General features: G+C 46.0%; 1 protein-coding gene across 11 annotated transcripts in view; it reads right to left on the reverse strand.

Moving 5' to 3' along the window:
- The window catches only part of Cux1 (cut like homeobox 1), a 313,743-nt gene that overhangs the window by 35,702 nt on the left and 255,870 nt on the right, over window positions 1-22,171 (reverse strand). For 7 of the 11 annotated variants that reach the window (XM_076923240.1, XM_076923239.1, XM_076923238.1 and 4 more), the window contains 3 exons: window positions 21,000-21,165; window positions 20,298-20,354; window positions 2,774-3,076 (listed from right to left, as the gene is read on the reverse strand). The exons of the other annotated variants lie outside the window; for them this stretch is intronic. In XM_076923240.1, the coding sequence (XP_076779355.1) occupies window positions 2,774-3,076; window positions 20,298-20,354; window positions 21,000-21,165 (526 nt within the window). The remainder of the gene's footprint in view (window positions 1-2,773; window positions 3,077-20,297; window positions 20,355-20,999; window positions 21,166-22,171) is intronic. 11 annotated transcript variants of the gene reach the window in all.

Here is a 22,171-nt window from a genome sequence, read left to right on the forward strand (position 1 = left end):
CCAGCCCTCACAGTGTGCTCACTGAAAGGCTCTATCCCACAGACTAAGGTAGAAGGAGGTTAGGGGAAAATTTGACTTTTGAAAAATTGACTTTTGAGTTCCATGTGTATACGCACATACATACATACACACAGGCATACTGTGAGGAGAAAGGGCTGCAATTCTTAAAGTTACACATCAGAATCTATTATGACCCATATGAACTGATGGGAAAAGCTTGAGTAAACAGAAGCTATCAGGTGGAAGTAGAGACTGGGATCAGAAAGGCCACTGTTTGGTCTTAACACAGCATCTGGGACATAGGATGCTGGGAACAATGTGCCAACTCCACACTGCAGCTAGAGACCATGGAGCCTGGCTTATGCTATCTGTGGTAATGTCCTCAGCTATGAACTGAAAACACTATGGGAATACTCAAGAGAAAATGATGTGACACTATGTACTATAAACATGGTTGACTGTGAAGCCAAATTTAGTTAAGGTTTTTTTTTTCCCTTAAAAAAAAAAACAAAAAAACAACAAACTTAAAATTACAGGATTGAAGGTGTAGCTCAGTGGTAGAGCATTTGCCTAGAATCCCCTAGTGAGGGGCTGGAAGTATGGCTTAGTAGTAGTGTTTGAACATGCCAGGATCCAAGCTTAAGTAGGGATTTGAAACTTGACTAGGGGTCTTCTCTGCTTCTAGATGCAGCTTGAAGCTGGCCAATCTGTGCCCACAACTACATCAAGTATTCTGTGAAAGGCAGATAACTTTTCCCTATAAATGTTAAGACTAGTTAGAGCTACCAAGGGGATTGATTGCTTCTGATTGCTAAACCCAGGCGATGGGCTATAGGCTTTCCTGGAAGTTTTTCAGATTAGTAACTGGTCCTTTGCAGCACTGTTAAGTTCTGCAGGCCAGCAGGGTATTGCTCTTGCTGGATATAACCCATGCCAACTAATTCTCCAGGGAGGATGGAAACTGGCTAGTGATGCCAAGGAGGAGGCTCCAGTGTTTGTCATTTCCAAACTGCGATCTTACAACTTGGCGGTTTGAAAGGAGGTTTTCTTCTGTTATTCTCAACATTTACATGGAAGGATGCTTTCTATCTGGGAGTGGGTAGCAGGAGTGATCGGCCTGCTTCCTTGGACTCGTGACAAGTCTGTGAAGAAGGGGATGACTCAAGTGTAGGAATCCTTCCATATTTCAATAACCGATGAACATATGGGCTTTGGGCTGTTCTCAAATCAGCAGCTAAATTTTCTTTTTATGAATGAATGATTATAATTGTTCTCAGTAGATGGCTCTTTTTCCTGTGTTCTGTTTGGGCAATACACTGCACAAATAGGATGTGAGGGACTCAAGACAACATCTGGGCCTGACTCCAGACTAGAAGTCACTGGCAGATTTCACTGAAACTCATTAGTAACTTGTGTGTGCATGTGTCTGTTTGTGTGCATAGGTGCGCACGCACATGTGGCAGCCAAAGGACAATTCTGGCAGTCATTCCTTAGGCACGGTCCACCTTATTTAAATTTTTACTTTTATATTTATTTATTTAGTGGTGTGTGTGTCCGTGCTTACCCTGTATTATTCTTTAAGTTCTTTCACTGTATTTCAGCTATGTTGACTGGCTGGCTAGTGAGCCCCTAGAATCCTGTGGTTCCTGGTTCCCCCACAGTAGGGTTAAGAATATGCCATCATGCTTGGCATTTTTTACATGGGTTTTAGAGCTCGAATTCAGTGGTACATGAGCTCTTCGCAGACTGAGGTCTCTCTCCATCTCAACAGTAATGTCCCTGGTGTCTTCTTCTACCCAGGAAAGGAGATATATAGGCCCCTCCTGATGGTGTTGCATGGTTGGGGCCATTTTGTGGGCCATCTCAGTGTGCTCTTTTTTTTTTTTTTTGGTTTTTTGAGATTTGAGACAGGGTTTCTCTGTGTAGTCCTGGAACTAACTCTGTAGAGTTTTGGCCTCGAACTCAAAAATCCACCTGCCTCTGCCTCCCAAGTGCTGGGATTAAAAGGTGTGCACCACCACTGCCCAGCAAGTGTGTTATTTTCATTGCCATTTTAACTGGGACTTGTGGGGACACGTGGCTTGCAGAGAAGCCACAGTTTTTCTTGCCATGCTTGCCCAGGAGGACTTGACTGATCCATCGAGCTTGAGGAAGCATGGTGGCATAAACGTGGCGAGATGCTAACATTCTTAGGACACACCAGCTCCCATCCAGCAGTGAAAGAGCCGCAGAAAGCTACTTCAGGCAGAGCCCAGGTTAGGTGCAGCATGTACAAGGTATATGGCTTGGGGTTGAGCACCTCAGGACTACAAAGCAGAAGTAACAACAGCAATATTAGATAGCTTCAAGATGCCAGGCAGGGGCCTTGGAGCTACTGAGTCATTAGCCTGTGACAGGCAGGATCAAGGCAGCATCTCTAAAGGGCTGGCTCACAGGGCACGTATGGCTCGCCCCACAGCAGGCAGCGAGGTAAAGTGAGAGTAGACCTTGTTTCTGACATCCATAAAGTCACCTGATACTGCAGAATTGAGTTGCTCTGCTCTAGTACCTACCATGAATTTGGGTGGATGAGTTTGGGAATCAAACTTAACACACAAGATTTCTGTTTTTAATTTCTTTTGTCAACTTTGTGTACGGAAACATGTGACAATGTAAAAAAGTTGGATGCAAGGAGATTTTAGAGCCCTTGGCTGGCTCAGCCTATAGCCCCCTCTTACCCTTTCAAGGCTTCAAACAGGAAATGACTAGCAGGAAACTGGCAATGGGGACCTACCAAGGTTGTTGTCCGTCAGCACTTCTTTGACCCTCTTGGTTATGCCGTAGGTGTCCAGCTCAGGAGACATGGCTACTAATTCTTGGATGCTGAGGGCTGAGTGTCCAGAGAGAGGCAGCGGTGTTGTGGGTTGGGAGTCTGAGGCGGGTGGGTCGCTGGGTTCTGGCGGTTTGCCTTCTTTACTGGTCTCAATGGTGGGACAGGGCTGCTGGACCAGCTCGGTGAGACTCTTCACAGATTCGCTGGAACTCATTGGGGACTCGGGGGCAGGGCTGCAGCTGGCAGAGGTCTTTGGAGTGCTTTCTAGAATTAAACACAGCAAGAATGGCTGCTGAAACAGTCATCTGTCACCATGCGCACCGACTTCGCTTCCTCAGGAAATGGTAATTAAATCCCAGTCCAGAAGGGGACCGTGTGGTAGTCCTAGGGACTCTGTGTTATTTATTTCATCATCTTTTCATTAAGTGTAACATCTAATTTTTCTGCATTAAAGGAACAAAAATAACACCAACAAAGACCAAAAAAAATCAACTAAAGGGTCAAATAAAAGGTTTCTGAAGGCTTAATATCAGGGCATTTTGCTAAAAGAAAATGTCATTATGAGTGCTATGATTTGTTCCAATCAAACCCCATGACTCTGGTAATTCAGAGGGAATGGGGGTGAGTCTAATATATGTGATTATTTCCTCTATATTTTCCAGAACAAAAAATATGGACAGAAGGTGGAGAGATAGCTCAGTAGGTGAAGTGTTTCCTTGCAAGCATGGGGATCTGAGTGCTATCCTCAGAACCCGTGTAAAAAACCCAGGCATTGTAGTGCATGGTTGTAATCCCAGCACTGGGGAGGAAGAGACAGGCTGACCCTCTGGGATCACTGGCCAGTCGGCTTGGCAGATTTGGTGAGCTCCAGGCTAGTGAGAGACTATGTCTCAAAAAACAAGGCACTTGTTTTGTGGACGGCACTGGTGGACTGAGAGGAGTCAAAGGCGTCCTGTGGCTTCTGCATGCATTTACAAGAATGGACAGATTGTTTTAGGTGAGAGTGGCTTGTAAGCTAGGATGGTCATATGGTTACACAGACTCTTGAACCCAATGCCTTAGCTGTCGGTCTCCCTGGTGGTTCAGGGAGACACAAGTCTTCGGATCAGATTGTTTAATTGTGAGACTACCAGAGGTGCTGAGACTAGTGGACAAAGGATATACCGAAGAAAGGTGGCATGCCTGCTCTGCACCAGCCCAAGGGGTGTGATGGTCTTGTTTGCTTTCGAAAATCAAGCTCTTTGCTCATCTATACCACACTGTGACTGGCACCAGAAAGAGACTGGTGTGGAGACCATCAGGGATCACATGTTCCCTTAGGACAGCCTGTGCCTTGTTGCAGGAAGGTGCCCAGTGGGAAGTGCTACATCTGTTCTCCAGCTGGGTGTGAGAGGAGGCAGAATCACTGAGGAGGATTCTAGACTGAGTAACTGCTGTGGGATGATCCACTGTGCATGTGGACAATTCCATTCCACAGGCTGGGATCCTGCACTGCAAAAAAAGGAGAAGATGAGCTGAGCACCTGCATCCATCTCTCCCTGCTTCCTGACTGAGGATGCTACGTGAGCAGCCGCCTCACGTTCCTGCCGCCATAACCTCTGCCACTGTGGGCAGTATCCTCTGGATCCGTGAGCCAGAATAAACTTTCCTTCCTTAAGCTGCTCCTGTCAGGCAGCTTGTCACAGTAATAATGTAGTGAGTAATGCCCCCACTTCACTTTGGGATCACCTGGGAAGCTTGGCACACTGCCTTGAGCATGGTGTGGGGTACTAGAATAAAGACTGGTCATATCATAACTTCCAAAGACATAGCGAGAGAGCATCGAGAAGGAGGTGTGAAGGACTCCTGTCCACAGAGCCAGCCTGTCTTTGGTCTAATTCTGTGTTTGGCACACCCTCTTTCTTCTCTTCCACTGAGGCTGATACATCAGAGGGCCACATGTAAGGGGCCAGGCAAGGTGTGGTTCCAGCGTGCCTACAGCATGGTTACAGAGTGATGAGTGATGAGGAGTGTATTGAAATGCTCTTGTTTATAGCTGTTTTCCCTAGTGGCTAATGGATGCCTGACTGGTGATGTTGACTAGAGTCCAAAGGCAGGACCTTCTGTGTCTTCTTTTTGCTGCTCCCTCAAGCTGTAACAAGTCCCTCAGGAACATTGTTAGCACAGTTACAGGTAGCCCAGAATACTGTTGCCTTGGCCGAGGGTGTGGTGTACTGGCAGATTACCTGCTGAGCACGTTTAGTGCTCTGATTGTATCTATTGTTATGCAAAAACTAAACCACAATAAATAACCAGACAACAAAAGACAAAACACTGTTATCTGAATAGAACATAGCAACAAGAAAGACTTTACTTCTAGTTTATGTCATACATATACAAATATTTAGTGTGTATGATACATGTGCATGTGTATGTGCAGGTGTACACAACCATACAGAGGCCAGAGGAGGATGTTAGGTGTCCTGCTCTATCACCCTTCATCTTATTCTCCTGAGACAGGGTCTCTCACTGAACCTGGAGCTAGACTGGAGGCCTGGAAGTCCCAGTGATGCTCCTGGATTTGCCTCCCTGAGCATGGGGCTTACAGTAGGTATGTAGGAACATCTGGCTTTGTAGTGGGTGCTGGGGGTTAAACACAGGTCCTCACACTTAGGCAGCCAATGCTTTTACCACTAAGCCCTCCCTAAGCCAATCTAGAATATTTTCTAGATATTTGGGCTAATAACCTCTCCTGTACCCAGGGAGTGGGACATACAGTAAAATTACAAGTTTTTTTTGTTTGTTTGTTTTTATGAGCGCCTCAAAGAACAAAACCTGAAACGGAACCACAATTGAATCCAATAAGCCTGTATAATGTTCTCAAATTGGTAAAAAGTCCCACTATTTCATAAAGCTCAGCCTGGAAAAATCAGGTTAAGAAAACAACTGAACTGCTTTGTGAGACATGTAAAAGAGATGGGCATGGGGACAGAAATGGCCTGTATCCATCTTTAAGGCAGTATGAATCTTGTAAATCAGATTTCTTCTTTCCACTCACCCCTGGGTCACCAGACAACAGGGTCTAAAACCTAGCAAATGTTGTTTGTGTGTCGGAAGCAGCAAAAGGATTGTACTGTAAGCTCGCCCTGACTCACCCATGCGAGGGTCCCTTTGGCAGATCATCCATCTTATTCACTGACTACTGTCAAGAGTAGCATGCGTCCCAAGCATGATAAACAGATTTGTGTCCTTTAACCCACAACAAGGTCAAAAATCATGGCTCCCCCCGCCCCCCAACAGACAGCACAGGGCTGCCTGCTGTCTGGGAGTGAGATCTTACCAAATAGCTGCTAGTCCTCCCAGTTGTGCACTCAACAGCTCCTTGCATGCACGCTGGCTATGCAAGGCCAGCAAAACCTAACAGGTATATACATAGCATGCATGAGTACTATTCTTTTGCATTCCCCACTATAGACTACTGCAGATGAGAAACACTGTTCTAAGTTGCTGAGGCTGGCTAGTGTCTGAATGTACTTGTTGGGAGGGGCTCTTCACAGAGACACAGCATGCACTACCATGCTGTAGACTCAGGTCATAGAAAGCTGAACAGCTCTGTTTTTATTTGTTGCTGTTGTTAAAAAGAGTCTCCTGTAGTTCAGACTGGCCTTGAATTCACTACTTACTGGGATTATAGGTATGCCCCAACACACATGCTGTATGTAGTACTGGGGACCCAACTGAGGGCTTCTTTGGCTACATGGTGTTGCTGTGTCCTTGTGAGAGCTGGGGCAGGAGGCTGGAAGGTAGGATGGAGATGCAGGTTCAAAAGCAACTTAGGAGAGGACACAGAGGGTTCAAAGAGGTGTGGTAGGAGGATCTGCATGATATCTGGAGTCCTTTGCATGGCAGTATATGTGGTGAACTATTCAGAGAGAGCATCTGTTGTAGGGGTGCTGTGGAAGACATGCCTCTTAAGTGTAGTACTGGTAACCTGCAGTCCCAGTGCTAGGAAGGCTGACACAGGAGGCCTTGAATTTTAGGCCTTCAGTGGCTATATATAGTGAGACTGTTTTTAAAAGCCCAAAACGAAACAGGGCTGGGAGATGGCTCAGTTGGTACAGTGTCTGCCATGAAAGTATGAAGACCTCACCTGGATCTCTGAGAACTCAGGGAGATAGCTCAGCAGGTGAAAACACTTCTGTCAAGCCTGATAGCCTGAGTCTGGTCCCTCACATGGTGGAAGGAAAGAACTGATCCCTGAGGATTATTCTCTGATTTCCACATGCACAATGTGACATTCATGTACCAACACACGCCAGACACACAGAGAGAAATAAATATAATAAAACAAATTAGAAAAGCAACTTTACATAAACAAACAAACACGGAAAGGCTAAGTGCAGAGGGAGGTACTTGTAAGACCAGTTCTGGGGGAGGTGGAGACAGCAGATCCCTGGGGCTCCTAAGCCAGTCAGCTAGCAGAACTGGCAAGCTCCAGGCTCAGTGAGTGACCTTGTTTCAAAAAATAGAGTGGAGAGTATCAGAGAAAGACATGTCATCAACCTCTGGCCTCCACATGTTCCATGTGCATGTGGACATATGCACAGAAGCAAACAAAGAACAAAGCATCCTACAAACAAAACCAACAACAACAACAAAAAAAAAAACCAAAAAGAAACCCTATTTTATGACCACTTGTCACAGCAGCCACCATGGAAGTGACACTTGAGTGTCTGCTAGAGGCCTTTCTGGGCAGTGTCAGCAGCAGGGATCTCAAACATGGTGTTGAGTCACTAGAACACTATAAGTCAAGGATGGAGAAAGGGGCTCAAAGTGTGTGTGTGTATATATATATATATAAATATATATATATAATATAATATAATATAATATAATATAATGATGTTATTAATAATTAATTTTTTTAACCACATATGCATGAAGCTGTGTGCTGGGGACCTTGGCCAGTGTCTTGCTCCAATCTCTTAGTAACCCTGCTTGGACACATGCCCACCCTCCAGGCTGGGAAACCAGCTGGCTCCATCTGGTCAGATATCCTTGGATGAAGCAAGGATAGGAGCCAGAGAAGGATGGAAAAACTGTGTGCTTCTATCTATAATGTTGCCTACCACTGACCTGACAACTTCTTTGCCCTATCCATCCATTCCTCCGTTATCCATCTACCCACCCACCTAGCCATCCATCATCCACACACCCATCCATGCACTTACCCATTCCCCATCTCTAGATCCATCTAGCTACGTCTTTGCTTTTTTAAAGACAAGGTCTTGCTATGTAGCCCTGGCTGGCCTAGAACTCATGAAGTAGAGCAGGATGACCTCTAATTCATAAGATCATCCTTTCATTTCTGCTTCCAGACTATTGTCATTAAAGCTGTGTACTACCTTGCTCGAGTCTATCCATCCATATTAAAAAATTTTGGTTTTTAAAAGTTTCTTTTAAAATGTTCTCTTTCTCTGTATCTGTTTGGGTGAATGAACATACACGTCTGCCTCCCCCCAGATCTGTTTGGGTGCATGTACTATGGTACCTGTGTGAAGGTCTGGGGACAACTTTAGAGTTGGCTTTCTCCCACCATATGGGCCCTACAGATCAGACTCAGTTTCTCAGACTTGGTGGCAGGTATTCCTATCTGCTGAGCCATCTTGATAGCTCCTCCACCCACACTTTAAAGCAACCACTTTGTGTTGTGTACTCTGCTAGGCATTGGAGAGAAATTAGACAGACCTCCGCAGCAAAAACACCCGTGCTTTCAATAGTCTAGGCAGCCCTAGGCCTGTGATAATTAATAAGGATAATTTGCATATTTTAAAACCCCAGTGGGTATTGGGGGCAGGGCTCAGTGGCAAACACTGGCCTAGCATGCTGCAGGCCTAGGTCTGCACAGAGGCACTGGGCATTGGGCTTTGGGGATCTGACAGCAGTGGAAGGCAGGCAGGGTGTGACACTCAGATGTGATCTGTGAGGATTCGCTTTTTCTGTATGTGGACCTTGGATCTTGCAAGAGGAGCTTGGCTATAAAGAACAAAGGGCAGGGACAGTGGCTCAATGCAAGCAGAGATACACAAGGTGTTTGGGAGCCATAAAAGGATTATGAAAGATATTATATTCCCCAAACAGCAGGCTAAACAACAGCTGCTTTAAGCTTTCAATAGAAGCCAATGGAAAACACACATCCGCCCCAATTTTCCAAGACAAATCGCTCTGCAGTTTATCCGATCCGCTGCTGCAATTTCCACGCCCAGCCCTTCTCTATCTCGGTAATAACCCAAATTCCATTTAGTGTTCATTTGAGCAGTCAGGATGAAGTCATTTTTGATTATCTCCCCACTGTGTAAAAAACAGCTTGAAGGTAGGAAGTCAGCAAGCATTTCCTCCAAAAAGTAATTATTGCAAGTGACATTTTTACTGCTGGCATGCCATACGGCGAACTGTGCGTTCAGAAGGACAAGTTGCTGAAACAAAATGACAGGGTACTCTGTGACATTCTGACAAGAACCCAAACATTATTTAACTGGCGGCTGGTCTGATGCACCGCTTTTCATTATGTCCAGAGTTTAGACTTTGAGCCTGTGCCAGGCCAGGCAACTCCAAGTGACTTTCATGACAGCTAAGGAAGAGAAGGTAGAGAATGCAGGGAGCAAGTTACAGAAGAGGGAGGTATGGTCTGGCTAGAGATAGGGCGCTCAGAAAACAGGCCACTAAATCAGAGCAGGCCACGAATCTCAGTAGCTGTGGACAACAGTCAGCGGGTTCTAGGGAGCTCAGTGTGGCCATCCTAAGTGCGGCAAGCACCTGGCAGCCCTGAAGAGCTCTGAGGACCTTTCCATCCCAGAGCCATTGACAGCTTTGGAAGTCAAAAGAGAGTGACCACCAGCTTGGAGTGCTTCCCAATCTAGTTCAGATGAATAAACTGTGCTATGTACAACCAAGGAAATGTGGGTGCTCCATGCATCCTGAGAGCACTCAGTCTCCCAAATGGACTAGACCTTTGTAGTGAATGTGAGAAGTGCATTCTCCTTAGCCCCTGTGGTTTAAAGGGCAAGGAATGGACCATGAGGTAATGTGAGTCCTGACACTGATAGATATATCTTTGCTTGGTGGCCTTGCTTCTGTGCCTAGGCTTTGTCTGAAAGCAGCAGATTCTCACAGATCTCCTGGGACTTCCCCAAAATTCCTACAGTCATGTGTCTTCAAGGTTTCTTCTTTAATTCTACCACTTGGAAGCAGAGGCAGGAAGCCCAGCCACAAATGCCTTCTTTTCAACATGAGTGTTACTTTGACCAAACTACAGGCTACTCTGATCCATGTCCCAGCTTGCCATGCCTACCCTTCTCTATGTGTTTTGGGACACTTCTCCAACTAACCAGCCAACCAACCAACCAACAAATAAAACCAAAGAAAGAAAAAAAAAGTAACCAGTTGTGTCACAGATGACCTACACACTCATGAAAAAGGTTTGACTTCTATCACTGGCCAGTTTCCAAGCACTGAGTGGACAACCTCTCCTCTGGGAAAATATAGCCAAACAGATGTTGGTGGTAGGTCTTGAGCAGGTCCTTCCCCATCTCCCTGTCTATCTGTTAACACACCAACCCTACTGACATTAAGTCTCAGGTAATCTACCAGGATTCCTTTCTTTTCAGAGAGCAGAAAGAAAAGAGCTGGGCTGGGCTGTAACTCAGCTGGTAGAGTGTTTGCCTAGCACATGTCAAGTTCAGGGTTTCATTCCCAGCACTGCACTAAACAGGTATGGTAGTGCACAGCTGTAATCCCAGCACTCAGGAGGGCAGAAGGTGGAGGCAGAAGGCTCAGGAATTCAAAGTCTGGAATACACAAGACACTGTGCTAACCTTCCAGTCTGTATTCTTGAGCCGAACTTCGGCGTCAGCCATTAGGACTTAATGCTCCCAAGCTCTGCATGGAACTCACTCTGTAGATCAGGCTGACCTTGAACTCAGAGATCTACCTGCCTTTGCCTCCTGAGCGCTGGAATTAAAGGCGTGTGCCACCACCGCCCGGCTCCCAACCTCTGCTTCTGATAGGCTTCTCTGGGATACACAGGGGCTGAGGGACACACAGAGGCTGAATATGTAGCAGAGATGGCAGAGCACATTCGAGAAAACAGGCATGGTATAATGTATAATCCCAGAGATATATAATTAAAATATAAATATAATTAAAAGAGAGCATTAAAGATCTGCTGCCCAGTAGATGCTGCTGTGTCTATCCCTGCATAATGACAGGACTTAAGAAAATAGAAGTTCCTAAATTTGCATAGGGAACTCTTAGGGAGGTCAATATTCTTTATGAGCAAATCAAGGTTGTCGAATAAAATCAAGTTATTTAACTCGAGTTGCTTATGCCTCACTGTCCACTCCTGAGCTATCTGACTTTCACTGAGTAAGAAGACGCAGTGAGTGCCGGGCAAGGGTGTGCATTAGAAAGCACCCTCTAAATCACAGGACTTGAGGCCAAATGCAGAGAGAGACATTACTCAGTAGGTTCCACTAACAAAGACTCTGGGATGAAGATGGGGGATCTGGAAAAGCACCTGCCACCTTAAAGCTGAGGCTGGGGACTATCAGGGACAGTCAAGCCTAGGAGAGAATGGAATGGGGTACCTGAGATATAGCCGTGTAAAAGTGGCACCATGCTCCTCCAGAGATGCTTTTCACCTACCTTTTTATACCAAGTTAAGTTGCTTAAAAGAAAATGGGGTCTTAGTAGTTGAACAGGCCTCAGACCCACACCTCTTGCCTTAGCTTCTGAGTGCTGGGATTATTGACATGTACCACAGCTGGCATCTCCTCATTTACTTACTTGGCTGCTTATTCATTTATTTAACCTCTCCAGTGATCATAGGTGTGCACTGCCATGCCTCTTGTCTATGGTCCTGGGGAATAGAACCCAGGGCCTCGAATGTGCTTTGCCTACCCTGCTGCAGCCCTTGTGTGTTACCAGAAAGCCTATCAAAAGCAGAGCTTGGAGCATTATGTCATAATCACCGCTGAAATGATAGTTCAACTCTAGAAGGAAAGCCATGGCTTACTACAACTGTGGGAGTGACAATGGATGACATAGTTTGCTGTGCTTCAGGGACACTCAGTTCACCTCACTACAGACCATAGCCATCTAGCAATGAGGCTTTCAAATTACCTCTGAAAACCTTATTACTGAGCCAGCTGTGTGTATGAACACTTATCAGTGAATCCTGTGTGTTAAGAGAAAATGCATGTCACACAAACAGTCTAAATATATATTACTGCAGGGAAAAAACAAACTCTCTAGTTAAATTGTTTTGCTGTAATCAAAGATTAATTATGAGAGAGAGAGAGAGAGAGAGAGAGAGAGAGAGAGAGAGAGAGAGAGAATATGAGCATGCGTAGGCCAGAGAATAATCTCTGGAGCCATTCTTTAGGCATACATTCACCTTGGCTTTTTATAGTATTGGGAATTACATTTAGGGCCTTTTATGCACTAGGCAAGTGCTTTACCTCTGAGCTATATTCCCAGTCGCACCTTGATTTTTGAGACAAGATCTCTCTCTTGGAAGTAGCCAAGGAGGCTAGGATGGGGATCTGCCTGTGACAGTGTCTCCAGCCGTAAGATACAAGTACCACTTGCCTGCCTATCCTCTGCCAAAACTGTGGGTTCTATAAATCAACTTTTCCAGGCCAAGGGTGGTCTTTTTTGGAAAAGGGTTATTATAGTCCAGGCTGGCCTTGAATTTTTGATTCCCTGGCTTTAGCCTCCTAAAGGTAGGATATGAGTATGTATCACTATGCCCCATCTTTAAAAAGTGGTCTTAAATATTCCTTCCTTCCTAGGCCTTCTGGGACTGCAACTCTAAAACTCCTTCCCCGTGTCACACTGTGGGCAATGAGTGTTGTGTCCACCTGTGCAGGAAGAAGCATCTGCCCAAGCAGCCTGTCCCCACTCAATAACAAAGCCACTCAGGCAGTGTGCAGGTCATGAGTCTGGGCTGAGCTAGCAAGGCTGTTCCATGGCCAAGGGAAGCCAGGGGTATACATGGATGTGACTTGCTACTTCTTGTCTCTTAATGACCACTCGGGTAGGTGAACTACTTTGGCTCTGTGAGGAACCAGGTGACATTTTCCTTATAGACATCTTTGTTTGAAAAGCTATTACGGTAGGTACAGAGTTTTACACGTCCTCCTAATCTTGCCATACTGCTTTCCTTAATTTGTGATGAGATTGTTGGGAAAGAGTACTTAATGTAGGACAGTCAGTAAAAGTAATTTATCATTTCCCCGCTTCAGTGCGCCTGTTATCAGCGGGCTCATTTTCTGCATTCATCATGCAATCAGCCTATTATTTGCATATTAATCAGGCAGTGGACCATGAAGGAACTGCATCCCTGCCAAATGCTGCACTATCTCAGGAGAAACACTCAGTAATTATCATACATCAGTGTTATGATGTGGTAATTGATTATAACATCTTCCTGCAGCCCCTGGGGAGTCCCTCTACTAACCCAACTCTGGGCATGCTGGGTGGACCTTTTCTTGCAAAATCCTGTTCATCCCTAGTGTTATTTCTAGGGAATAATCAATGATATTTGTTATTTTTAAAATTTACTACACTTTTATTTACTTTGTGTATGTGTGTGCACATGCCACAGAGCACAGAGGTCAGAGGACAACTTGCAGGAGTCAGTTCTCTCTTTCCACTATGTGGGTCACAGGGATTGAATTCAGGTTGCCAGGCTTGGTGGCAAGCACCTTTATCCACTGAGCCATCTTATTTTTTTTTCCCCTGAGTTTATGAAATATTTTCACTTGTGTGAGATAATACAGATCTTCACTGAGGAGTGAGTAGATTAGGGTGGGGCTGTAGTTTAGTATTTGGATTGACTGCATATTCTCACCATGTCCCCTATCAATCAGGTGAGGTGGTGCACACCTGTAATCTCAGCAGTATCTGGGAGATGGAGGCAGGAGGACCCGGAGGTAAAGACCATCCTCAGCTAAGTAGAGACTCTGTCAGCTTGGGACATGTGAGACTCTGTCTCTAAACAAATGAACAAACAAACAAACAAACAAACAGAGTGAGAAGGCTTGACTAAGGGACACCCTGGGAACCTCAGTCTCTTTGCTGTTCAGTCTTCTAGATTTCAAGTCTGTTACCCAGATCATTACAGGAGTTTCTTATCCAATAAAATGTGCTACCATTCCAGTTTCTCCTAATTGCAAAGTTGGTATGAAGGCAGTCTGCCTGCTTTATTTAGGTGCCAAGTGACAGGCTAATTTTGGTCCTTATGTACAGGATGAACCCCACATCTGCCAGTTCAGACATGGGCTATATTTAGGATCCCCACTCCTCGGGGACGAACAAACAATCCAAGAGATGAAGCCAGTGATGGATACCTCTGGGTCGCCTCCTGACCTGTCCTGGAGAGGGCCAGTGGGTATTTTCCTCTTCACCCATAAGGGAATCTGAACATGTGCTGTGGGCTATTCAGATGGGGTTAGGAATCTGACTTGGATGAAGATACAGCAGCCTAAGAACGGGGCTGTTCTCAGCAAGAGGATTTAGATTGGAAGGGGTTTCAGAGAAGCATAACCCTCTGCCACCTAGCCTAGGGACATCTAAGCACTGTAAACTTTCTAAGCCTGAGCCCCATGTTGTCTGTCTTTGGCACCGTGGTCCCGTCCCTTTTCCAGTCTTGGGCACAGTCACACATAGGAGACCTTCCTTGACATTTATGTTTTTCTATCAGTTGCTTCCTTTGCAAAGGGTCTAATTTTTATGTTAACTAATTTGATTCAAATTTTGGTGTGTGTGTATGTGTGTACATGGGTACATATGGAAGACAAAGGCTAACCTCTGGTGTCATTTCTTAGGAGCCACCTATCTTGTTAGTTGAGACAGAGTCTCTCATTGACCTAGAGTCTACCAAGTGAACACTGGGAAGTCCCTGTCTCCATCTCCCCAAGTGCTGGGATTGCAAGCACATGTTACATCACATACTTGTGTCCCTGTCCTCCCTGCCCTTCCATAGGTTCTAGGGATGGAATTTAGGTCTTCATGATTGCAAGATAAGCATTTTACTGAGTGGATGTTTTGAAGCCTCTCTTGATTCTCTATGCAGTTGCTGGTCAACCCTTCCTTTGTCCAGGAGACTAGTTCCCCTGGGCCTGGGGCTGGCTCCTATACACACCGACCTTAGTGGCAGCACAGCCACTGGACTCAGGACTTTGTGAAGTTCTGCAACCTGGTAGATTAAGCAGAAATCCCACAAGGGGAAGTTCTGCTTACTAAGGACATCAGAATAGTAAGTGGCCCATGGAAGACACAATGTGTGAGCCTCATTTTAGTCCCACTTTACTTCTAAAATTACCTGAGCATTTTCTGCATTCAGGTTCTTATTTTATCCTGAGATTGGAACATTAGAGACCCAAGTCCTCATATGCTCCTATGACCTACTTCTTTCTCTCTCTTGTACTGAAGGTCCAGTATACTGTAAATTCTGTTTTCCAAAGAATTGTGTGCAAAAGAGGGAGGAGAGGAGGCTGAGGCTGTCCCTAGGCCAGATGGGAATCTGTAAAAGTAAGGCCAGGCAGTGCCAGTCCTGAGAAGCAAAAGAGCCTGGCTGGCTGGGTCACTGTTTCCCTTTGAAGGCAAGACTGTTTCTAGACTCCTTTTCCCAACACTGGGTGCTGACCTGACTATTCTTTTGAAGCTCTAGAGGTTGCAATGGTGACCAAAGGAAAGCATTCATTCATTCATCTGCTTGTGCTGGGGATGGAGTCCAAGAACTTTCGCATGCTGCTGCTGAGCTCCACTCTTACCTGGAAAGCCAACATCTAAATTTTACTTGCTTCTGTGTCCTAGAAGCATTATATCTAACTAAAGCCATTCAGGCTTCCCCACAGTCTAGGAGGTAGGTCTGAAGGCAGACAGGAAGGTTGAGTTGTTTTGCCGATGGCCATATCTGCAGTAAGAGGTAGGATGAGTCAGCACTAGTTCTGAACTCAGTGTATCATTCTGGTTGCCCTCCACTAGCTCAAGGGAAGCCACTGTTTAGAAACCAATTCTCTGATTCTCTTTCAAGGGTTCTGGGTGTGGCTCAGTGGTAGAGCACACCCCTAGAATCCTCCAGTGAAGAGAAGAGGTGTGGCTCAGTGTCTAATACAACACATAAAGAAGGAAGCCTGTGAGGAAGCTGGTGGGCTGTGCCCTCTGGTCATATATGCTACTTGAATGTTAAAGGGGCAGCTATCTCCATGGCCTCTGAGTTTTCCTTTTCCCTTTGATCTACTAAATGAGGCTATGTATAATGTAATATATTGGTTATACATAAACTCAATTAGATGAATGCAGCTAGATTCCTTCTGCCTGGATAGAACCAGTTGCTTCCATGACATTCTTAGAGCAAAGAAAAGGAAAAATGTAACTTGAGTCTAGCTACCCACAAGGTCCTGCCCACTCTATTCAGTCCCATGAAATTTTCTGAGGCTGACACTAACCCTCTGTCACCTCTTTGGTGCCAGTCAAATGGCAAGAACTGACTTCTTAGTCAAGGACAGACTGTATTAGAATCCTACTGTTGGGACAGAGACAAGAAACTCCTGGGATAGGACTTCCCAACAGCTCAAGCAAGTGCCTCAATGCACACCAGAAAGGCATATGGGCTACCACACTGTGAGAAACCATAAAGGCATATGGGCCTCACCTACATAGCTGTGGATGTCACAGCAGGGTGGGGTAAGCTGGACTACCCATGCTAGAGCCTGCCTGAAGCAGCTGTCCCCTCTAAAGGACAGCTGACACTCTGCTGATAGACAATGGCGCCATGGAGCTGCATGGTTCTTCATGGGTGGGCAGGACTTGGAAGTCACTCTTCCTGACCACCCGGTGTGCTGAGAAAAAGCTGAGTGCTTTGTGCCTAATCTATGGAAAATGGCCATCATTTCACTTGCACACTGGCAAGATCTGCCAGAAGCCAGCATGAAAGGCACAGGCAGAACACCTTATTAGTTTCAGTCATGAAAGGCTCCAGTATCAACAAGTTCCCAAGCTGAGGGCACAGGCAGCTCTTGCAGGAGCCCTCCAGGATACCACAGTTTCTGAGATGAATGCCATCATGAGAGGGTCCCTTCTGTCCCTTCATCTCCCTCCTTCTCTAGTGGTTGAAAGATGAACCAGCCCAAGCAACTGTGCAGAAGAAGTGAGTTTTAAGAAGTAAAAAGGAAGTATTACATACGGTTAGCAGCAGGTCCTATCTAGTATACATGCTTCCTTAACCCTGAGAAGCCACATTAAAAACAAGCTGGGTGCCATGCTACATGTGGTAATGGTAGCATTGGGAAGGTGGAACTCTCTAGCTGGACTAGCCCAGTTGGAGAGCCCCAGAGTTGGCTGAAAGACCCTGTCTAAAAAACAAGGTTGACAACTCCAGAAGAATGACACACACACATACACACACACACACACACACACACACACACACACACACACTCTCACGTCACCAATGGAGTGATGACACTGGTAGTTCAAAATGACACTGAATTTCTTTTGTGCCTCAAGGTTCAGATTATCAGATGATATAAAGGGCCAAAGCTACTAAGACAGTTGGAACAAGATTGCTGTGTATGTGCATCACTAAGGACCAGAGGAGGAGAATCCCTGATCCTCCTGTCTCTAATTCTTAAGCTTTATGGGGTGCTGGGGATGGACCCAGGGCTACTTGCTTGCTAGGCAGGAATTCTACCAACCAAGCTGCATCTCCAGCTCCTGGGTGGAAATTCTTTGGCAAAGAGAAGGGTCCCTAGCCAGCACTTTGCTCTGTATCAAGCACAGAGTCCCCTGTTTAGGCCCCTAAGCTCTGCAATGACCCAGGAAACCTTACTGAAGGTACAACTGGCCAAGTAGATAGAAGGCAGGTCCTTTCAAATTTCTATATTCTAGGGAGGAAGTGTGCCCCACCACTGTCCAGAACTGACCAGGCCATGCTGCACACCTCTAGGTACAGCTGTCAGGGATCCGTGAGGGGCAGAGTATCTTTCTCAATTTGGGGACCTCTGGGGTGAGTTCCATAGTAGCTATGGCAAAACAGGTAATCAGAATTTTATGGGACTCTTTGAATCAGAGTTCTTTTGGAGAAAACAATGATGAAAGCTGTCAGAGATTCTAGAATTTTTCTAGAGTCATTCATCACAAGGATTTACAAATACTACTGTTACAAGATAGATTCAGTTTTGGGGGATGAGGATGTACCTCAGTTGATAAGACTATTTGCCTGGCATGTTGAAAGCCCTGGGTTCAATCCCTAGCGCCATATAAACTGGGTGTGGTAGTGCACACCTGCCCTCCCAGCACTCAGGAGGTGGGGGCAGAAGGAGCAGAAGAAATTCAGGGTCATCTTTGGTTACCTAGTGAGTTTGAGGCTAGCTGGGGTTATATGAGACTCTGTTTTGAAGGGAAAAAGAAGGGGGTTCATAAGGTGGCTCAGTTGGTAAGATGCTTGCCATTAAACTTGAGTTCAATCCTTGAGACCCATGGTGTGGAAAGAAACAATTTCCATAAGTTGTCCTCTGATGTTGACACATATGCTGACACACACACACACACACACACACACACACAGTGTTAAAAACAAACAAAACAAACCCTTTGAGATATATGGAACATGGACAAGTAGTTTTGGTCAGGATTCTAGGAGACATCATGCTGAGGGACAGACACTTAGTGTTATATTTAGGAGTGAAAGGTTTTCATCAAGAAAGCATCAGCTCCACCATGACAAGCACAGTTCAGCCTGGGATGGACAGTAAGTAGTACAGGAGACCTGACTTCTCAGTGTAATAAGAGGCCAGTTTACCATATGAACATCCAGAGCAGTGCATCCCAACCAACTTAGCCACATTCTTAAGTCCTGAGTGCAAGTTGGAGAAAAAGAGTGCTGGTAATTTTTTTCAGTGAATTTGTCCAATATGGACCAAACTAAACCAGAACACCTAAAACCCGTGAAACCGTCAGGGGAAAGCTTTCAGGCCACTGTTGTGCCCCAACTCTGTGTGTGTGTGTGAGAGAGAGACAGGAGGTAGATCCGGGTAGGGGAGGGAAAGGGAGAGCGTGTATTTGAAATCTTGCAGCAGCAGCAGCTACTGCTAAATCTGCCCAGCTGTTCCCCTCCAAGCACATGTGTCCCCTCCTCAGCCTTCTGGCAAGCTGACAGGCTTTGCACTAGCTTCTCACTTAGCTTTGTTTGTGTTTTCAATGAATCAATGGAATATGGAGACTAATCAACATGTTTAGAAAAGTAGAGAAAAGAAAAAGGAATGGCTCACACTGCCGGCTGATCTGGGAGCTGGGAGAGCAAGCTGGGCTGACTGTGAGCTCAGTGCAGGAAGGCAGCGGTGAGAGCCTGGAGCAATGGCTGTGGTCAGGGTAGGCCTGCACTGGGCAATGTGGCCAGGGACCTCAGGCCATAGAGAAAAGGTCTGTCAGATAGCTCTGAGACATTTCCAAGTCTTTGAGATCAGTAGGAAGTGGCCTGAGCTTCATGGTCTGCACCTACACTCCTCCTGAACCCTCACTAAGTGCCCATTGAATCCCACCCTAGCTGTTCCTGGGGACTGCTCTGCCTTGGCTACTCTATTCTGGTGCTTCAGTCTCCCCAGTTCCCATATTTAAATGTTGACCAGGTCTTCCAGATGAAAGTGATGTACTGCCGGGCGGTGGTGGCGCACGCCTTTAATCCCAGCACTTGGGAGGCAGAGGCAGGCGGATTTCTGAGTTCGAGGGCAGCCTGGTCTACAGAGTGAGTTCCAGGACAACCAGGGTTATACAGAGAAACCCTGTTTTGAAAAGCAAAAAAAAAAAAAAAAAAAAAAAAAAAAAAAAAAAAAAAAAAAAAAAAAAAAGAAAGTGATGTACTATGACTCCTGGGACAGTGATGTTGGTGCCTTGTCTCTGCTGCTAGAATGGAATCCCTGACCCTGAAATCTCCCTCCAATAGACCACAGCCTTGAACACAGAACTTCATACTTACAAAACAATGAAGGAATCCAGTAAAGACATGAATTTTATCAGCACTGCTCCTAGCTGCCAACCTTTGGACTGCCATCAAAGAGCAAGTCCAGAGTTTGCAAGCAGGACACCATTTTCTCTTTTTACTGGCATGCCAACTCTATGTGTAATGACAACATCCAGGGATAGCCTCAATGCAATACAAACTTTGGTGTAACATACCATAGGAATACTACCCAGGCAGGAAAAGACACGGATGCTGCTACACATAAGGTCAGTGGATCTCGAGGACACTCTACCTAGTACAAGAAGCCAGTCCTCAAAAGCCATTCATTTCTTGTCTGACTCTGCTTACACAACAGCTTCAGAGCGCAGTGTGGCCAAGTGGGAGAGGCCACTGCTGCTCTGGTTAGGAGTAGTACACTTACTCCCAGATCCCAGATTGCCAGAGCAGACAAGCTAGCAATAAACACAAGTGGCTAGTTACCTGAGCTCACACAGCCCTGCTGGAGTGGGTCCTGCAGAGAGGTCACTGAGTGAAGAACTGTGGAAGAAAAAGACACTGTTACTTAGGAAACAGGGCTTGGAGCTTCCCAACTGCACAAAAGATACAGGAGTAAGCGGGAGTCCAGAGGGAGGGGGCTTCCTGTGCTCAAGCTGAGGGCCAGGATGCTGAGTTGGAATGAGGGTTGCACAAGTCTATAAAGTGTCAAGGTAGCAGAAGCCTCTGCCTGTAACACTTTTTCTTCTGAAGTCACTCTGGCTGGATTTCCTTCTCAGTTCCCCAGTGGAAGTACTTGACCTTTATCTATATTTATATATAAACAGCATTTTCTTAATTGGTAACTAATTGTCTGCTGCTTATAAAATTAGCCAAGCTCAGCCTCTTTACTCCTGAAACCCGAGGAGCCAGGTATGGGGGTACATGCCTATCTTTCCATCACATGGAAGGCTGAGGCAGGAGGATTGTGGGCTTAAGGTCAGCTTTGCCTACAGTGAGTCTGAGGCTAGTCTGGGCTACATAGTGAGTTTGAGATCAGTCTCAGAAATATAAAAAGACTATCTCACCACTCTCCTTGCCCCCAAAAACTAACAATAACAACCCCCTCCCCCAAACCAAAACCACTCTCATGGATGGAGACTGTGCCTGACAGGCCTTTGCGGAGAGAGGGTGGCCAGCCAGCCTCACCTGGCCCTTGTTGCTGCCCTTGTACAGGCAGAACACCTTGGCCTAGCTCTCCATTCAGCCAGAGCTGCATCCGGATGAAGGGTTCTCGGCCTTTCTGGGTCAGTTTGCTCCATGGTTTTGGCCTTGAGAGCATGTCACTGACGCTGCCCTGGGACAGACCCAGTACCTGGAGAAGCAAAGGAAGAAAAGCAGCTGTCAGTTTCCAGAAGTCAGCATGATGTTGCAAGGTGCCCCAGAGATGTACATGTGGCCCTGTGGGTAATGGAGGAAATGAAGCACATGGAAGGATTCTTTTTTTTTTTTTTTTTCCCTGAGCACAAAACCATAGTCTAGACAATTTGCAGAGATAAGCTTTTCCAGATTTCTGATAGGATAAAATCCTGGGACAGGGCTCTGAACAAAAGAAATTATTATAATCACATCTTCTACTTGGAATGTGGCTTAGCACCTGCCTAGAATCTCCCAGTGATGGGCTTGGGATGTGCCTAATTTATGCAAGGACCTGGGTTTCATCCCCAGCATGATCAAAAACAAAAAAGAGAAAGTACAGTCATTGCTCTTATTGGAAAGGGGTATGAAGTCACTGGCTTTCTCCAGGGCCTGGACCCTGCAGAAGCTGCAAGGTGGTCATCTTGAAAACTGGGGAACAAACACTGCAGAGCATCTTGCTCTTTGCTGGGGTTATCAGGAGAGGCTGGGGTACTGGAATCAGAGCCCACAGGAATCGGGATACTGGAGGGGCATTGGCACAGGGTCCCTCTCTCTGACTGCAGTCTGCTCCCAGGTTGAGGAGAGAAACGCTGGTGAGGAAAGGGAGTCAGTGCAGGAGCAAATCTGAGCTGCAGACGACCGACCACTTGCACCCATACACTCAGGCTGCTGCCTCTCACATATGGCCATACATATGTATGGGCACAAACACCCCCCCAGGACGCAGATGTAGCCCAGAGATATTTAGGGGCCTCCTCCCATCACTCTGCAAAGCTTTCCAATTCCAGAATAAGCAGCACTCATGGGCCAAACAAATTCAACGTTATTAAGTCTGCTAAATTTAAGGTGGGAGCACAAAATGTCTATTTAAATGTTCACAAATTTTATTTTTACAGTGCTGAAGTTGAAATTCTCCAGGGACTTTCAATTCGCATCCTCATGTCTATGCACCCCCATTACTT

Source organism: Arvicanthis niloticus, chromosome 24 (assembly GCF_011762505.2).
Source record: "Arvicanthis niloticus isolate mArvNil1 chromosome 24, mArvNil1.pat.X, whole genome shotgun sequence".
Classification (NCBI taxonomy): domain Eukaryota; kingdom Metazoa; phylum Chordata; class Mammalia; order Rodentia; family Muridae; genus Arvicanthis; species Arvicanthis niloticus.